This window comes from Prionailurus bengalensis, chromosome E1 (assembly GCF_016509475.1).
Source record: "Prionailurus bengalensis isolate Pbe53 chromosome E1, Fcat_Pben_1.1_paternal_pri, whole genome shotgun sequence".
NCBI lineage: Eukaryota > Metazoa > Chordata > Mammalia > Carnivora > Felidae > Prionailurus > Prionailurus bengalensis.
The window spans coordinates 58,716,999-58,734,152 of NC_057347.1; the positions used below are offsets into that span (position 1 = coordinate 58,716,999).

General features: G+C 60.2%; 1 protein-coding gene across 4 annotated transcripts in view; it reads left to right on the plus strand.

The window, feature by feature from the left end:
• Window positions 1–17,154, plus strand: part of CARD14 (caspase recruitment domain family member 14) — a 31,320-nt gene that overhangs the window by 12,813 nt on the left and 1,353 nt on the right. For 2 of the 4 annotated variants that reach the window (XM_043585753.1, XM_043585756.1), the window contains 16 exons: window positions 1,827–1,994; window positions 2,828–2,947; window positions 3,851–3,976; window positions 4,105–4,254; window positions 5,295–5,402; window positions 5,879–6,021; window positions 6,160–6,254; window positions 7,646–7,703; window positions 7,929–8,121; window positions 10,865–10,991; window positions 11,292–11,529; window positions 12,348–12,399; window positions 13,017–13,131; window positions 13,699–13,872; window positions 15,864–15,985; window positions 16,671–16,786. In XM_043585753.1, the coding sequence (XP_043441688.1) occupies window positions 1,827–1,994; window positions 2,828–2,947; window positions 3,851–3,976; window positions 4,105–4,254; window positions 5,295–5,402; window positions 5,879–6,021; window positions 6,160–6,254; window positions 7,646–7,703; window positions 7,929–8,121; window positions 10,865–10,991; window positions 11,292–11,529; window positions 12,348–12,399; window positions 13,017–13,131; window positions 13,699–13,872; window positions 15,864–15,985; window positions 16,671–16,786 (2,105 nt within the window). Of the gene's footprint in view, window positions 1–1,826; window positions 1,995–2,827; window positions 2,948–3,850; window positions 3,977–4,104; window positions 4,255–5,294; window positions 5,403–5,878; window positions 6,022–6,159; window positions 6,255–7,645; window positions 7,704–7,928; window positions 8,122–10,864; window positions 10,992–11,291; window positions 11,530–12,347; window positions 12,400–13,016; window positions 13,132–13,698; window positions 13,873–15,863; window positions 15,986–16,425; window positions 16,549–16,670; window positions 16,787–17,154 lie in introns of those variants that run through there. The other 2 variants (XM_043585754.1, XM_043585757.1) reach the window with 2 other exon arrangements.

The window sequence follows — 17,154 nt, forward strand, 5'->3', positions numbered from 1 at the left end:
CCTGTAACACGTCGCTGTCCTGAATGAGCTTGCCCAAAGTGTCCCAGATTTGGCCAGCAGGAGCCCCTTTAATCTCTTCCGTGTCCTGTGACATGCCCCCTCATATTCCGAGTACGGACTCCCTCTCTGGAGGCACAAGAGGCTCCAGGGTCATCTGGTCCCCACCCGGCCCCAGCTCTGGGCTCAGCCACTCCCCGAAGGGCCTGGTTCCGTGCAGAGACCGAGATCAGGGCTCTAGGTGAGCTCATAGCTCCTCGGTCCTTCCAGCAGACAGAACTAGGAAGCGTGCACCTAAATGTACGAATACGCATACAAACAGGCATGCACGTATGCGTGTCCACACACACACTTGTATTTTAGAAGCCACGAGATCACACCCACACCTCAGATTCCAGGCGATCCCCAGAGCCTCCTCCCCCATTCCATACTCGGGCGCCCCTAGCCCCCCGGCGAGAACCCTCCCACCCACACTAACACTCACTTGCTCAGTCCTACAGTGCATGGAAAATACTTCCAGCATAGCTGTGCCCACACCAGCACGGGAAACAGAGCTGCTAAGGAATGTTGAGGGTTTGTACTTCAGTCCCGAATTGTGGCTGCTGGTCTCTGAATCCCTCGCCCTCCCTCTCCCCTCATGGTGGTTCCCCTGTTTGAAATATCATTAAGTTCATTTGCTTAGGTTTGTTATCAATTTCAGGTGCCCCCCCCATTCCGATCTTAATGATTTAATTTTACTTTTTGAAAACGTAGGATACGACACACCTAACCCAGTTGGCCCATAGCAGGAACTTTGTCGTTGCTTACGGAAAATTCACCAAGTAGATGTCAGAGGGGAAAAAGTCCAAGTGGAAAGGTTCTTCCTTCTCTCCTTGACCCGAGTGAGTGCTGACTCCACCCTGACTCCTGATTTCCTGAGCTCTCCTCTTGGGGAAAGTCCCCTCTCCCCACGGACACCACACCCAGGATTCCAAGAGGGCAGGATCTTGGTTCCAGATCTGAGTTTCTCTTGGGGGCACTGTCTGGCAGGGTGGAGGCCAGGCATGTAATTTCCAGAGACCCACAGCCCTGGACAAGCAGCCCTGCTGGGGGGCACATATTTGCACGTGGATTACGAGTGCATCTGCATAGACCGTCATCTCTGCTCCGTCTGACTTGTCTTTCCTCTTTCTTTACACTTACTGCTTTTCACAAATCTCAGTTCCTTTTATGTAACGGATTTAGCAGAATATGGAAAGGCGGGGAAGCCAGGGAGCATGCTGGAGGACACTTGGTCACTGGCCACTTACCACCAGCCGTGGGGATTTGTTTTGCAAGAAGGTCAGAGAGCCGATTCCCCGGGGTTCCTTGCTCTGTTCCTGGGGCCCCAACCCAGTCATTTAACTGCTATGCCTCATCTACAAAATACAGCTAGGGGTGCCTGGGTGGCTCAGTCGGTTAAGCATCTGACTTCGGCTCAGGTCATGATCTCGCGGTTCGTGAGTTTCGAGCCCCACAACGGGCTCTGTGCTGACAGCTCGGGGCCTGGAGCCTGCTTCGGATTCTGTGTCTCCTCTCTCTCTCTGCTGCTCCCCTGCTCATTCTCTGTCTCTCAAAAAATGAATAAACGTTAAAAAAAAAAAAGTATCGAATAGAGCTAGAATGCCTTTCTCCTCCACAGAAACTGGAACGACTCACCACGTAAACCCTTTAACGGGTTTTGAAGTCTCGGGGGAGGGACCCCTTTGAGCAGGAGCAAAGGCACCGTTGAGGAGGAGGGGTGGGAAAGGAGCCGGCTCCCGGGCTGGTGGGGAAACAGTGTTTCCATTGTCCTTCCTCCCCACTGGCAGCTGTACCTGCTGAAGCAAGAGCTAGAACGCGAGAAGATGTCTTCTTCCCATGAGCGGGACTGTCGAGAGCGTTCCCCGCAGATGGCCGACGGCCTGGGGCCCGGGGACAAGGAGCTGACCCGCCTGAAGGAGGAGAACGAGAAGCTCCGGTCGCTGACGTTCAGCCTGGTGGGTCCCCTCCCTGTCCCCTCCCTGGCAGCCAGCTGGAGTTTCCCGCGGGCCGCGGGGCTCCCGACGGGTGGTCCGTGGAGGGGGCGCTGAGGACTGACTGGGCTGCAATCCGGCGATGTCCTGTGTTTCCCTTCCTGCTCCTCCCCGGCCCCCAGCGTTGGCGGGACTCACAGCTAGCGGGTGTGCATGACAATGCCCCACTCGGCTGGGCAGCGGCTGTGCTGATTCTGCAGGCTGGGGTTCAAGGCTGTGGGCGGGGGCGTGAGGGGGGACCCTTCTGCCTGCCGTCCTGCCCACGCGTGCTCTGGTGACACCAGGGCCCCGGCATTACACAAACCCTTGGCCTCTCCTCTTCGGTTCCTTTCGGTCAATATCATGTCCATTTACTGAGCGGGGATAGACACTCACCGGGTGCAGGGTAGGTGGCCGCCCTGGCGCTGTCTGTCACGCGGCCTGGATGGTGCCATCGCGCCTAAGCCCCTTCCCGCAGAGCAGGTGACAGGCGAGGGCGTGTCCGTCGGTGTTCCGTCTCTCAGAGACCCTGCTGGTGGATCTGGGGACGGAGCGGCCCGACACGGCCACCCCCGGGGACTCTCGGTTTCCTTTACCTTCCGTCGCCGACCGTGTGGAAGTAGAAGTGAAATGTACCCGTTTTGACGGCTGACCCGGCCTTTCCTTCTGTGAGACGCGCGGGAATAAGGCCAAATCCATCCACGCGCCCGGCCTCGAGATTTCCTGTCGCCCGTTCCCGGGGAAGAACGATGGGGTGCTTCCCAGGGGCAGGCGTCTCAGGAGGTCAGGGCCCCGGGGCTGACCTCTCTTTGCCCCAGGCGGAGAAGGACATCCTGGAACAGAACCTGGACGAGGCCCTGGAGGGCACACAGACGCTGGTGGAGCGTATCCACTCCCTGAGGCAGCGGGCCGTGGCCGCCGAGAGGCAGCGGAAACAGGTGACCCTTCCGGGCCGCGTCCGGCACCGTGGGGCGCGGGCGGGGGCCGCGGGCCCTTGAGACCACACCGCGCTTAAACCCAGCGCCGCTTCCCGAGCACGCTGGCCCGACCGCTCATCCTTCAGGAAGCCACGTGGAACACGGACCCAAGGCTAGAGGCCCCGTCCGGTTAGCGGGTGGTCAGAGAGCAATCGGACAAACGAGCAATAGAACGGAGGGTGCTCTCCGGTGGGGGCCCCCGGGGCCAGCACCAGGGGTTTATTCAGTTGCCACAACAGGCAAGGGGAGGACACAGAGGAAGGAGACAGCGTGAGAAAATGAGGCGGTAGCGTCGAGGGAAATTATTTATGTCTCTGGGGACGTGGAGTGAACGAAGCACAGTTGTACATGCAACACCCATGCGTATTTCTTTAAGATTTTATTTATTTTTTTGGGACAGAGAGAGACAGAGCATGAACGGGGGAGGGGCAGAGAGAGAGGGAGACACAGAATCGGAAACAGGCTCCAGGCTCTGAGCCATCAGCCCAGAGCCCGACGTGGGGCTCGAACTCACGGACCGCGAGATCGTGACCTGGCTGAAGTCGGACGCTTAACCGACTGCGCCACCCAGGCGCCCCTAAGATTTTATTTTTAAGTGATCTCCGCACCCAACGTGGGGCTCGAACCCGCAGCCCCGAGATCCAGAGTCACACGCTGTACCGACTAAATTCAATTACAGTCAGCATAGCAGCCCTGTGGATAGACGCACCTTGAAATGTGGCACTTAAGACAGGGGCAGGGTGTCACCTATGTTACCGCCTGGACGGTCCCCCCCTCTCTGCCTCCCCGAGGCACCCCAGCCCCACCCCGTCGTCAGCCCCCAGAGCCGCTGGCCTGCATGGGCTGTGTCTGTCCCCCGTCCAGTACTGGGAGGAGAAGGAGCAGACCTTGCTGCAGTTCCAGAGGACTAAGGTCGACTGTGACATCTACAAGGAGAAGATCGGCGCCCTACAGGGCCAGTTGCTGGAGCTGCAGCGAGAGCGAGACCAGGTGCCCGGAGGGGAGGGGCCCCGGGGTGCCGCCCGGCCGAGTCCCCGCCACTGCTGGCCCCCGCTGGCCCCGGCTCGCTCGCTCGCTCGCTGCGTGCCATCCTCCCTCCTTTCCTTTCTGCCTCCCAGGCCTACTCGGCGAGAGACGCGGCCCGGATGGAGATTTCGCAGAGCCTGACAGAGAAGGACGCCCTCCGCAGGAAAGTGTTTGAACTGACAGACCAGGTCTGGGAGCTGCACCATCGGCTTCACCGGCCACAGGCCGAGTCCCTGCGAGGGGTGAGTGCCTCCCTCCCACCCCACGGGGATGCGGTTGGGTGGCGGGGCTGGGAGGCCAGGTGGGCACAGCGGGGGTGGGGGCGGTACCGGGCCACTCACCGTCCCTGCCGGGGCATCGGGTGGAGCCGCATCCACGGCACACCGGCTCTCGTGGGTGAACCGTGTTGCCGGGTCCTTGAAGAGGCACATCGGGGCAAGTTGGGTCTGTGTCCACCTCTCCTTTCGTGGTAATCTTGTGCAAGTCATGAAAGGGGTAGCTTGGCGGAAGGTTCTGGAACCTCTAAAGTATGGTGTTCGATGAAGAAAGCAAGCGTGTGAAACCGGGCAGGCAGCCACTTGCTTTTGTAGATGATGCATTCCGGGTTTGCAAGTCCAACGTCCAGGAGCTGACTTCCACGCATGAAGGGAACTGCGTTCCCCAAGGGCTAAAATGATTATAAAAACCTTCCGTTAGGATCTGTCCACAGCTCCAGTTCTGGCACCGGCCGGGGGGCGGAGAGCCTCTTCAGAGGCGCCCGGGAACTTGGTGAGGCCGTGGGAGACCCTCCTCTTCCTGGGCAGGGCCCCAGCTGCTTCCTCCTCCACCCTCCCCACATTGACCATGTTCCAAATACATATACATATAAAAAGACAGCAAAATGCTAACGGTCTTGTTTTTTGAGTGTGGACGATGGGTGGCTTTTCTTTTCTTCTCTAATCAATTCTGTTTGCCTCCGATACTCTGGATGGAGTGTGGATGTTCTACGTATAGCATGTGTTATTTGTGTAACCTGTAAGGAACAACACATAATCCCTAAAATGCCATTCCCCAAGCTGGTTGCTTTCCTTCTCCTCAGTGGTCAGCTCCTGCTGTGAGGGGTGGGGGGGGGGGTCCCAGGCTCGGAGGAGGGGACGTGATGAGGGAACAGTGCCCAGAGGGAAAAGGTGGGAGGTGGAGGCAGGAGGGGGACACGGGAGGGAGTTGACTTGCTGGGACCCCCCCGAGGGCATCCAAGAGGAAACTCTCCTGCGCCGAACAGCCTGTGGCCCGTCTTTGGCAGCCTGAGCAGGAAGCCGGAGCCCGGGAGCCGTGTCCAAAGGGGAAGCAGCGGCTCGTGCGCATGTTGGCCATCTGTCCGCGGGATGACAGTGACCGCAGCTTCACCGAGGTACAGCGGCTGCCTGGTCCCCTCCCGGGGCCCGGCCAGGCGCACCCCCACCTACCGGGATAGAGGGGGCCTGGCTGGCACACCGCAGGTGCTAACGAAGTACTTGTGAAGCAAACCCGGTGGGGGGGGGCTGCATTCAGATCCACACGGCGCACCTGCTATCTTCCAGTGCCTCGCTCCGCACGGTGGCCCTCACCAGCCAGGAAGTTGGCCTCTCTGGGCCTCAGCTGCTTTGTTTGTAAAGTGGGACAACACTACCCCACCACATAGATTTATCTACCAGAACTGAGCTACACGAAATATGGAAAGCAGCTGAGAGGGTGCCTGGCACATAGTAGGTGTTCAGTTAGTGTGACCTTGCTCTGTGCTGTGTCCTTGTCGCCTCCTCTGCCCTGACAGTTAGGGACCCCACTGCTCTGCGTGAGCCCCGCGTGAGCCCCGTATGACCTCTGTCCCGCCGCCCCCCCCCCCTCCAGTCTCAGCTCTGCTCTGACCTGAGCGCCACATCCAGCCGTGAGCTGGTGGACAGCTTCCGGTCCAGCAGCCCCATGCCTCCCAGTCAGCAGTCCCTGTACAAGCGGGCCGCAGAGGACTTCTGGGACGACCCCTGGTCTTTCAGGTAAGGGACTGGCAATGGGGTTCAGATGGCACGGGCCCCGGCAGCTCACCGGGACCCCGGCCGAGGGCTGGGCAGGTGCCGGGAGCTCTGGGTCTGAGTCAGGGAGCAAGCGATCACCCTTCTTCCCACGCTTTCCAGCAGCTTCCCAGAAACCCTGCAGGTGGACCGGGGACCCTCCCCGGGGGCTAAGGCAGGTGCTGCAGACCTGGATTATGAGATTGTAGACCCAGCAGGTGAGTGCACCCCCCCCCACTGGACCTCTGCAGTGGCCCCCCTCTCCTGGGCAGCTGAGCGCACCCCCCCCCACTGGACCTCTGCAGCGGCCCCCCTCTCCTGGGCAGCTGAGCGCACCCCCCCCCACTGGACCTCTGCAGCGGCCCCCCTCTCCTGGGCAGCTGAGCGCACCCCCCCCCACTGGACCTCTGCAGCGGCCCCCCTCTCCTGGGCAGCTGAGCAGGAGAAGTGAGGACAGGGGGCTTCAGGGAGGCGGGTGAGACAACCCAGTGCCTCTCCAGAGGGCAGGGGAGGCGAGCTTCACCGCTGCCCCGCCCCAGGCCTCTGGACCACCTGGTCACTCAAGCCCATGCCCCGATGTGCCCTGTTACTGGGTGTCCTTCCTATCTCACCTGGAAGCGGAGGGAGCTGTATTCATCTTTCTGTCCAGCTCGGCATCAACATTCACACGTGTTCTCTCCCTGTGCCCCCCCTGCTCTGACCCCGGGACGCTTAAGTGATACCGGAAGGCAAAGGGGGTTAGTCCCCACTGCTCCTGGAAGAGACCCCTGCTGTGAGCATCTCTCCTCCCCCCCGGGTGCTGCCACCTGAGACCTCCCCACATCGCCTGCGGCCTATTCTTCATATTTGTGACTTAACTGGTCTCCTCTCCTTCTCAGGCCACGGGCCCCACAGGGGCCGCCTCCCCACCTTTTCCACCCCAGCTCACCTGCCACCAGCCGTGGCCCCCGCACACACAACAGGTGCTTAGCACCCCGTCTGGAGTTCATGCTGTTGGCCACCAGGGGGCGCACGCACCTTGCTCTGTACAGAACAGCCACACCTTTGGGGCAGGCGGGGTCTGGGGCTCCCTGTGGGTCACTCACCAGGCAGCTGATGGCCGGTGCTGGCAGTTGCCGCCGTGGGGAGTTGCAGGTCCCTTCAGAAATGCGGGTCCAAGGTTATACCAGATCTGATTGGTTTTTTTTTTTATGTTTTTATTTTAATCACCCGGTGTTTATCACAAGTGCACTCCTTAATCCCCCCATCTCCTATTTCGCTCACCCCCCCACCCTAGATTTGATTTTTAATGTAGCCAGAAATCCAGACTCTAGCTGCCCTATCCTGTAAAATGTTGGCAACTCGACTCTCACATAAGGACACCGTGTAGGTCAAACCCCACTGCTGTTTGGGGGAAGATAAAATGAGGTTCTAAGCAGCGAGAAAGGAAAGAGGAAAGGGAGGTTCCGCCTCCGCAGAAGGAGACAGACCAGCGGGGGTGGGGGTGGGGGTGGTGGCTAAGGCTCTGGGGGGGGGGGGGGCGAGGTGGCCCAGGTGAGCAGAAGCTCCGTCAGAAGGGGTGACCTCGGGGCTGGCCTGGCTCGTGTCTGAGCCCTCTGCTTCCGTCCAGAACTTGCCGACTGTGACAGCCTGCAGCCATCCTCCGGGGGCCTCTCCGTCTCAGCCAGGTGAGCGGCGGAAGGGCGCCAGGGCCAGCAGGTGGCAGGGCAGAGTGAGGACCGTGTCCCATCACTGTTGGGAGGTGACAGCATTTCTGAGGATGGGGTTGTGGCTGGGTGGGTGAGGGGAGGTGAGAATTCCAGGTGCTGGGGCGGGTGGGGACAGGGCCGTGCCTGACCTCCTGCTCCCGGTGGCTCGGTGGCTCGTGGGCTCCGTCCCCTCCTCTCCTGCAGCAGCGTCCCGGTGCGGAGGAGGCCGGCCCGCAAGATCCTGAGCCAGGTCACCGTGCTGGCCTTCCAGGGGGACGAGCTGCTGGAGCAGATAAGTGTCATTGGCGGCAACCTCACAGGCATCTTCATTCACCGGGTCACCCCAGGCTCCGCGGCGGACGAGATGGCCTTGCGCCCGGGCACCCAGATCATGACGGTGAGTGTGGCACCGGGCCCGCGAGCCCCCCCAGCTCTTCCCCAGCGGGGTCAGCAGCCGCAGCTCTAGCCGGAGGAGAACGTGCTGTCGGGGTAGCCCACGCTCCCTCTCAGGCTGAGGTTATACTCGCTCGGAGGCCAGGGTCCTGTGACGAGGCCACAGGCCAGTACTGAGGTGGGGCCTTTTAAAAAAAATTTTTTTTAATGTTTTTATTTCTTTTGGAGACAGAGAGAGACAGAGCACAGGTGGGGGAGGAGCAGAGAGAGAGGGAGACACAGAATCGGAAGCAGGCTCCAGGGTCCGAGCCGGCAGCCCAGAGCCCGACGCGGGGCTCGAACCCACAGACCGCGAGATCATGACCTGAGCTGAAGTCGGATGCTCAGCCGACTGAGCCCCCCAGGTGCCCCGAGGGGCCTTTGTTAGCTGTGCCGACCACTTTGTGTGTGTGTAGTGAAATGCGCGTAACGCTAATGTGTTAGTGTTCACTGGGGGCATTTGAAAAAGCTTTCTTTTTCTTTTTTTTTTTTTTTTAATTTTTTTTCAACATTTATTTATTTTTGGGACAGAGAGAGACAGAGCATGAACGGGGGAGGGGCAGAGAGAGAGGGAGACACAGAATCGGAAACAGGCTCCAGGCTCTGAGCCATCAGCCCAGAGCCCGACGCGGGGCTCAAACTCACGGACCGCGAGATCGTGACCTGGCTGAAGTCGGACGCTTAACCGACTGCGCCACCCAGGCGCCCCTGAAAAAGCTTTCTAATTGTAAAATATTCGTTAAACTGCAAAACCCACTTAACTAATTATTATCGAGTGAATAGTGGGCAGGAAGGTGACGTTGATGTGGCCTGAAAGCAGGAAAGAGTCGCCCAGTTCCCGAGGGCTGGTTCCCCCAGGAGGAACCTGGGGTGAGGCGGGCACAGCGCCTGCGCCTGAAGTCAGTGATGACAAGGGCCGGGGGGGGGGGGGGGGGGGGGCTGCGCCTTGGTCAGGAGCCCTGGCCCCGCGGTTCGTCTTCGATCTCGTGCAAGGGGCACACACACACGCGCGCGCGCGCGCGCGCGCGCAGGGCCCTTTCTCACATCCCTAACACGCCCCTTAAGATCCTCAGTCATCGGCCTACGTTGCGGTTAAAGCGACCGGAGCCTTTATGACGTCTGCGGAGACGGTCCTGACATCCAAATGGGGCCAGTTCGGTTCTAACAGCATAAAAACGTTTCGAAATATATTTTTTTATTCTTTCTTTATTTAAAGTTTTTATTTTAAGTGTGGTTAGCTAACTAATCCAGGGTAAGATTAGTTTCAGGTGGACAATAGAGTGATTCGACACTTCCATCCGTCACCCGGTGCTCCTCACAGGTGCCCTCCTTCACCCCCGTCCCGTTTCACCCATCTCCCCACCTCCCCTCTGTAACCACCCGTGTGTTCTCTGTAGTTGAGTCTGTTTCTTGGTTTTTGTCTCTCTCTCTCTCTTTCCCTTTGCTCCTTGGTTTTGTTTCTTAAATTCCACATAAATCGTATGGTATTGTCTTTCTATGAATATTTCATCTATTCTCATACTTTCTAGCTCCATCCATGTCATTGCAAATGGCAAGACGCCATTCGTTTTGATGTTGAGTAATACTCCACTCTGTGTGTGTGTGTGTGTGTGTGTGTGTGTGTGTGTATAAACCGCATCTTCTTTATCTGTTTCATCAGTCGATGGACACTTGGGCTGTTTCCATAATTTGGCTACAGTTGATAGTGCTGCTGTAAACATCTGGGTGCGTGTATCCCTTCTGATCTGTATTTTTGTATCCTTTGGGTAAATACCTACCAGTGCAATTGCTGGGTTGTAGGATAGTTCTATCTGTAACTTTCTGAGGACCCTCTAGAGTGGCTGCACGAGTTTGCATTCCCACCAGCAGTGCAAGAGGGTTCCCCTTTCTCCACATCCTCGCCGACTCGTGTCGTTTCTTGTGTTGTTGATTTCAGCCATTCTGACAGTGTGAGGTGGCATCTCATCGTGGTTTTGATTGGCGTTTCCCTGTTGAGGAGTGATGGCGAGCATCTTTCCATGTGTCTTTTGGCCATCTGGATGTCTGCTTTGGGAAAACATCTGTTCGTGTTTTCTGCCCATTTTTCAACTGGGTTTTTGTTTTTCGGGTACTGAGTTACATCAGTTCTTTACATATGTTGGATACTAATCCTCTGTCTGATATGTCGTTTGTGGAAGTCTTCTCCCACTCCATAGGCTGCCTTTTACTTTTGTTGACTGTTTCCTTCACTGCACGGAAGCTTTTTATCTTGATGAGGTCCCAGTAGTTCGTTTGTGCTTTGGTTTCCCTGGCCTCCGGAGACGTGTTGAGTAAGAAGTTGCTACTTCTTACTCAAAGGTCAAAGAGGTTACTGCCTGCTTTCTCCTCGAGGTTTTTGATGGCTTCCTGTTTTACGTTTAGGTCTTTCATCCATTTTGAGTTTATATTTGTGTGCGGTGTTGGGACGCGGTCTAGTCTCATCCTTCCGCATGCTGGCCAAGCCGCGTGCTAGAGAAGGGACGGTGGTTGACTCTCGGGTCGCGAATGTGTGTGGTCAGAGGAGCTGACATCGAGATGTCCTGAAACAGGGCCGGTGACAAGGGCTCTGATGGGTGTGTGTGGATGGCTGGGAAGGGCGAGCGGGTCCTTCTGTAGGGTACACCCCTGTACTCAGACTGTGACCGCAGAATCCGGCTCAAAAGATGCCGACACTCGTGATTTGCCCTCAGGTGGATTACGAGGCAACGGAGCCCTCGTTCAAGGCCACCCTGGAGGACACAACCCTGGAGCAGGCCGTCGGACTTCTCCGGAGGGTGAACGGCTTCTGCTGCCTGTCTGTGAAGGTCAACATGGAGGGTACACACTCCCCCACACCACCCACCCCGTGAGGCCGCCACTGGAGGCTTGTGCCACTGAGTCCCGTGTCCGTGAGCCCCTGGCTGCACCGAGGCCAAGCCCTCCCGCCCACCCCAGGACCATACTGTGCCCCAAGTCTGCAGACGACCCCAGGGTGGCTGGGGATCTTCCACCCACGGACTCCAGCGCCGAGATGGCTCCTAAGACTCTGGGGGGGCGGGGGTCCTTCCTTCCCCCTGCCTCTCACATTCCAGACCCTTCCTCGTTGTGGGATCGCAGCCCAGGCTTACCTTTGATCAGGTTATAAGAAGTTGGTCCAGGACCTGGAGGCCAAAGTGGCTACCTCGGGGGACTCCTTCTACATCCGGGTCAACCTGGCCCTGGAGGCGAGGGCGGTGGGGGAGCTGCAGGTGCAATGCAACGACATCCTGCATGTCACCGACACCATGTTCCGGGGCCGCGGCTGCTGGCACGCCCACCGCGTGGGCCCCTATAGCACGAAGGGCACCGAGAGGGGCAGCATCCCCAACTATGCACGGTGAGCATCTGTCCTGCACCCCAACACCTCCCCGGGTTGGGCCAGGGCGCTGCCGGGGTCGCCCGGCCTGGCTTCTCGTGGACGAACCCCCCTGCCAGCAAGGAAGAGCGGTCTCCCCGGGCTTCCCTCCACTGCCCAGGAGCAGAGGGTAGGCGTGATGAGATGTGCCCCCAAGTGGATGGAACCCCCAACGTGCCACCTCAGTTTTACTGCTTACGTGAGGTTTCTTTGTGAGAAGGGATGGCCTTCATCCTAGAGCATTCTAGAGCACTGAGGACCAGCGTGACACTGGGGCTGGCTCACTCTGTCACGGGGGGCTGCCTGGGCACAGCAGGATGTCAGTGGTCCTTCTGCCCCCTAGTTGTGACAATGAAAAATGTCTTCTCCAGACATGGCCCAGTGTCTCCTGGTATGTCTGGGACTTGTTGGTTTGAGCACAGAAGTCCCGCGTCCTGGGACAGCTGGACAGGGGGTGGCCTCCCTGGGAGCAATGACACGCCTGCGGAGAACCGTGTTCTGGACCAAGCGTGGTCCACGAAGTGCGGGCGTCGGCCGTACCTGGCTGTCGAGGTTCTGGAACGTGGCCCAGACCCAGGCTCACACCAAGTCACCTGGGCTCCAACTCACAACAGTTCAAGTGGCAGCTGCAGGGGCGGGCCGGGGCTTTGCACTTTTTCGAAAGCCCCAGCGGACCATAGTGGCCACCAGAGTGGAGAGCAGCTGCCTGGGGCCACAGGGGTGCTCTGGAGTGCTGGGCAGGGGCCCCTTCTCGTCAAGCCCTCCTTGCCACTGGGTCAGGGCTGTGCTCTTCTGCACAGGGCTCAGCAGCTGCTCATTGCTCTGATCCAGCGAAGCACCATCGCCTGCAAGGTGAGGCGGGGAGAGCCGCACCCGGACCCCAGACATGGGCGCCTGCTATGGGGGCCCTGCCTCCCCCCTCCCCGGCCCTCCTCCTCCCGGCTCACAGCACATGGAGGGCCCTGGCCCCGTCTGGGGGGGGGCTGGAAGGGGGGCAGGTGCTGGCCTGCTGACCCCATGGGTGCAACCCCTGGGTGTCTCTCCCTGGGGGGCCCTCCGGCCGTCACCTGGGTCTGCACCCTACACCCAGCCCGCAAGCTTCTCTAATGCGTGCAGGTGCCCCCTCTGCCATGCCCCCAGTTCATCCCATTTGCCCGTCCCCACCCCATCCCATTCCCTCTGAGGTCCTGACACAGAGCCCTCAGCTGTCCTGGGATTGGGCCAGGGCCGGGCTGTGGGGCCCCACCCCTCCCCTCCCCTCCCCTCCCCTCCCCTCCCCTCCCCTCCCCCCTCACTCTGGATGCCCTGCCTGAGGACCCTCTCCTGCCTCCCTTCATCTCCCACCCTCTGGTGTGGGGCCTGTGCCACCTGGCTGTTTGGCGGGCACAGCCTGGTGGCCCGGGGACCAGCCTGGGTTTGGCCATGTGCAGACGGCTTGGACACCCGCTCGTCCCTCTGCTCCCCTCCAGCAGTCTTCCGGGGGAGCCCAGAAGCTGGTCCGCATCGTCAGCGTGGACAGAACCAAGGCCAGCCCCGTGTGCTCGTCCTCTGAGGGGGCACTGTCGGAGCGCAGCAGGCCGAAAGGTGAGGCGGCCGGAGCGGGCCGAGGGGCCCTTGATAGCCCCCTCGTGCCAGGCGTGGGTGGGAGGTCATAAGAGAGGTCAGCACGGCACATCCCCCGACCCCGTCAAACCGTGTAGACGAAGGCAGTGGAAGTGGATCGTCTTGAGTTAGTCGTCCTCTTTTTGGAAAGCGTTTTGGGTGCATAACATGACTGCTGAAGACAGAAGGGCAACCTGGAAGGCCAGGGTTCTGGAGGGAGGGAAGGCCTGGTGCTGTGGGTCCAGCAAGGGCGGGGACCCCGGGGCCAGGGGTCAGGCTGACCGTGGGGACGGCAGGGAACTGCGTTTCTCCGTCCTGCGGGGGGCCTGTGGAGCGGCGCCTGGAGAGACCGGAGCCCCGAATCAAAGGGTGCAAGGAGCCGCCGAGCAGGGCGTGTGGGAGGCGGGTGTCACCGGTGGGAGCCGAGCGTGGGCCTGTGTCCCAGCAGGAACCCCGGGCTGTGCAGACACGGACGGACTCGGTGCGTCCTGGGCCGTGGGGGCTGGTGAGCAGCCCAGCCTGGAGCCTCACGCCTCCTCTCCCCGACAGAGCCCTCCACCACGTGCTTCTGGGCTGAGACCTGCTTCACCCTCGTGCCCTACAGCCTGGTGCGTCCCCACAGGCCCAGCCGGCCCCGGCCCGTGCTCTTCGTGCCCAGGGTGGTCGGTAGGATCCTGAGCGAGAAGCTGTGTCTCCTCCAGGGGTTTAAGAAGTGCCCAGCAGGTACGCTGTCGCCTGGGAGCCCCGCCTGTCTGTCAGGTGGCAGAGCGAGCCCTTGGCAAAATGCTTGTCTTCTTCTCTGGAGGCCCTGGGGCTGCCGTGACAAGGGACCACAGATTGGGCCACTCCGAACAGCAGGGATTTATTCTCCCGGGGTGATGCAGTCCAGAAGGCGGAGATCCAGTGTCTCCGGGCTGCCCCCCGCCCGGAGGCTCCAAGGGGTGGGGTTCTCCTATCCTTTCCTGGCTTCCGGGGTGCCCGCAGTCCTGGGGGTCCCGGCTTGTGGCTGTGTCACTGTGCTTTCTGCCTCCTTGTCCTGTGACCTCCCCTCTCCGTGTCTGTGTTTGGTCCTTTTTTTTTTAGTTTATTATTTATTTATTTATATATTTATTTATTTAGAGAGCATGTGAGCAGGGGTGGGGGGTGCAGAGAGAGAGAGAGAGAGAGAGAGAGAGAGAGAGAGAGAATCCCAAGCAGGCTCCTGGCTGTCAGCGCAGAGCCCAACGTGGGGCTCTAACTCACGAACGGTGAGCCATGAGGTCAGGTGAGGTCAGGTGAGGTCAGGTGAGTCATGACCTGAGCCAAAACCAAGAGTCGATGCTTAACCAACTGAGCAACCCAGGCGCCCCTCACAGTCTTCTTATAAGGAACCAATCTCGAGGCACCTGGGGGGCTCAGTCGGTTCACCGTCTGACTTCAGCTCAGGTCACGATCTCACAGCTCGTGAGTTCGAGCCCCACACCGGGCTCTGTGCCGACAGCTTGGAGCCTGGAGGCTGCTTCGGATTCTGTGTCTCCCTCTCTCTCTGCCCCTAACCCCCTCGCATTGTCTCTCTCTGTCTCAAAAATAAAACATTAAAAAAAAAATTTAAAGGAACCAATCTTTAGGGCCCGTCTTCTTCCAGGATGACCTCATCATAACTAATCACATCTGCAAAGACCCTATTTCCAAATAAAGTCACAGCCCGAGGTTCCAGGTGCCCACACATTAAGGGGGGATGCTGTTCAATCCAGCGCAGTCGCTGCTCGCAGATAGGGTTGTACGGAACCGGGGCGGGACCAGCGGAGGGCTCCACCCGCCCGCTCACCTCCAGAGCTGCTCGGTGGAGGGTCCCCGAGAGACCCCGGCCATCTGGACTGCTAGATCCCAGGGGACAGGGTCTGAGCGTCTACACCGCAGAAAAGAAGGTTGCGACGGTTGGAGAGCGGGACGCGGGCTTTGTGGCAGTTTTTGTTCATCCGCTCGCCGCTGGCTGATGGCTGCGGGAGGCCTTGGCTCTGCACTACCCCTGGAGCTCACAGAGGGCACCGGGCCGCAAGTGTGTGGGCAACGTTCGGGCGGCGAGGCCCGGGGAGAGGAGCTGTCCGTGAGCCGGGGTCGCCGTGACCGTGGGGACGCTCTGGGGGCGCGGCTCGGACTCCGGAGAATGGGCGTCAGGACCGAGAGTGGACAAGTGGGGGTGTCTTGACTGGTTCGTTCAGGGCAAGGGGTCTCCGCCCGGGCACCGACAGCGGGCTGGGGCGGCCTCACTCTCTGTGCTGGGGCCCGTCCCTGGCCTCCACCCACCAGATGCCGGTAGCGCCCCCTCCCCCTGAGCCGTGACGGCCCAAAATGCCTCCGGACGTCGCCAGGTCTCGCTTGGGGGCCCCACAGCCCTGACCTGTGGGCTCTAAGGGATTCCTAGGGGTGACAAGCTGGACATTCACGTTTGGATCTTGAGGGTGTGGGAGAGGGGTTTATCCGCACCATTCCCCCCTCCCTTCCGTCCATCCGTCCACCCACGTCCGGGCACTGGCAGAGCACGTGACTGATGGTTGAAGGTGCGCGTGCAGGGCACAGACTCCTCTGAGCGTGAAGAGCAGGGCCAGGGGTACACGGACGACACCCTAGGCAGAGGGTTCCCCAGAGCTGGGGGGGGGGGGTCCGCGGGGGTGAGAGTGCTCAGGACCTCGCAGAGCTGGGTGCCTGATGTCCCCGTCCACTGTCACCTTCAGAGTACTTGAGCCAGGAGGAATACGATGCCTCCAGCCAGAGGGGGGACATCATCCAGGAGAAGGAGGCATCCGGTGGCCGCTACTGGGTGACCCGCAGGGCCATTGAGTCCCTCATGGAGAAGGTAATGGGCGAGGCCGGGAGCTGCTCTGGGGGTTTGGGGACCCATCTCCGGAGGACGGTGGTGGGACAGGGCAGGAAGGACTGACGCTGAGATCGGAGGGACGCTGGTGGCCAGCCTGCAGGCTAGGGACGCCCCGTGCTGGTGCTCAGCTAATCTCTGGCTCAGCGTGCGGAGGGCGTAGTGCGGAAAGACCGAGCCCCGTCTCCGCCATCTGGGATCTGTTAACTTCCCTGAGCCGGATTCCTCGGCACAGGAAATCTGAATAATATTTGTTAAAATGAGGAATAAAATGGAGATAAGCCTCCATACTGATTTAAGGCTCAAACGAATACACGAAAAGCAGCTCACCGTGCACCATGCGGTTTTATGTGGACGTGAGACGGGCAGGCCCAGCTGTGAGCCAGAGGCAGATGCCCCCCCTTCCCAACCCCCGCCCACAGAGGCTGACGGGGCCTTCCGACCGGGAGGGTTCCGGCCCCCCACAGTCTCCCGCGACCCCAACGACTCACAGTTCCTAGATTCTGCCGATGAAACACCAAACGGACAGACGTGAGATGGTTCAGCAAGTGCCCTCGCACCCAACAGGGCGCCCCCCGCTTCTCTCCCCATCGCCCCTCCCCGGTGTGGGCTCCTCTTGCTGCCTCTGAGGCCGAGGACCTTGAGCCGTCTCCCCTGTCCCCTGCAGAACACCCACGCCCTCCTGGACGTCCGGCTGGACAGCGTCCGTGCCCTCCACAGGTCGGAGATCTTCCCCATCATCGTCCACATCTCCGTCAACGAGAAGGCGGCCAAGAAACTCAAGTAGGTGGGACCCCGAGGGCTGGCGGTGGGGCTGAGCCTGGCGTCACGTGCCTCCGGGGCGCGGCCTGGGGTCTGGGACGAGCACCTGCAGCCTCCCCCCGGGGAGCAGCCCTGACGGTGAGGGAGGCCTGGCACCCGCCTTGACTAAGGCCGCGTGTTCGCCGGGGTACGAGCAGCTCACGGTCCAGCTGCGCTGGGTGAGGACAGGAGCTGAACACCGTTACTTGGGGTGTGGCTGGGGACAAACCCAGACGTCCTGTTGCCCCCTTACCACTTGTCAGCTGAGGCTGTAAACTGGACCCCGCGCCCCACACCCGTGCAGCGTCGTCCGGGGCCTGACTCCTGTCTTCCTTACGAGGCGCTCGGAC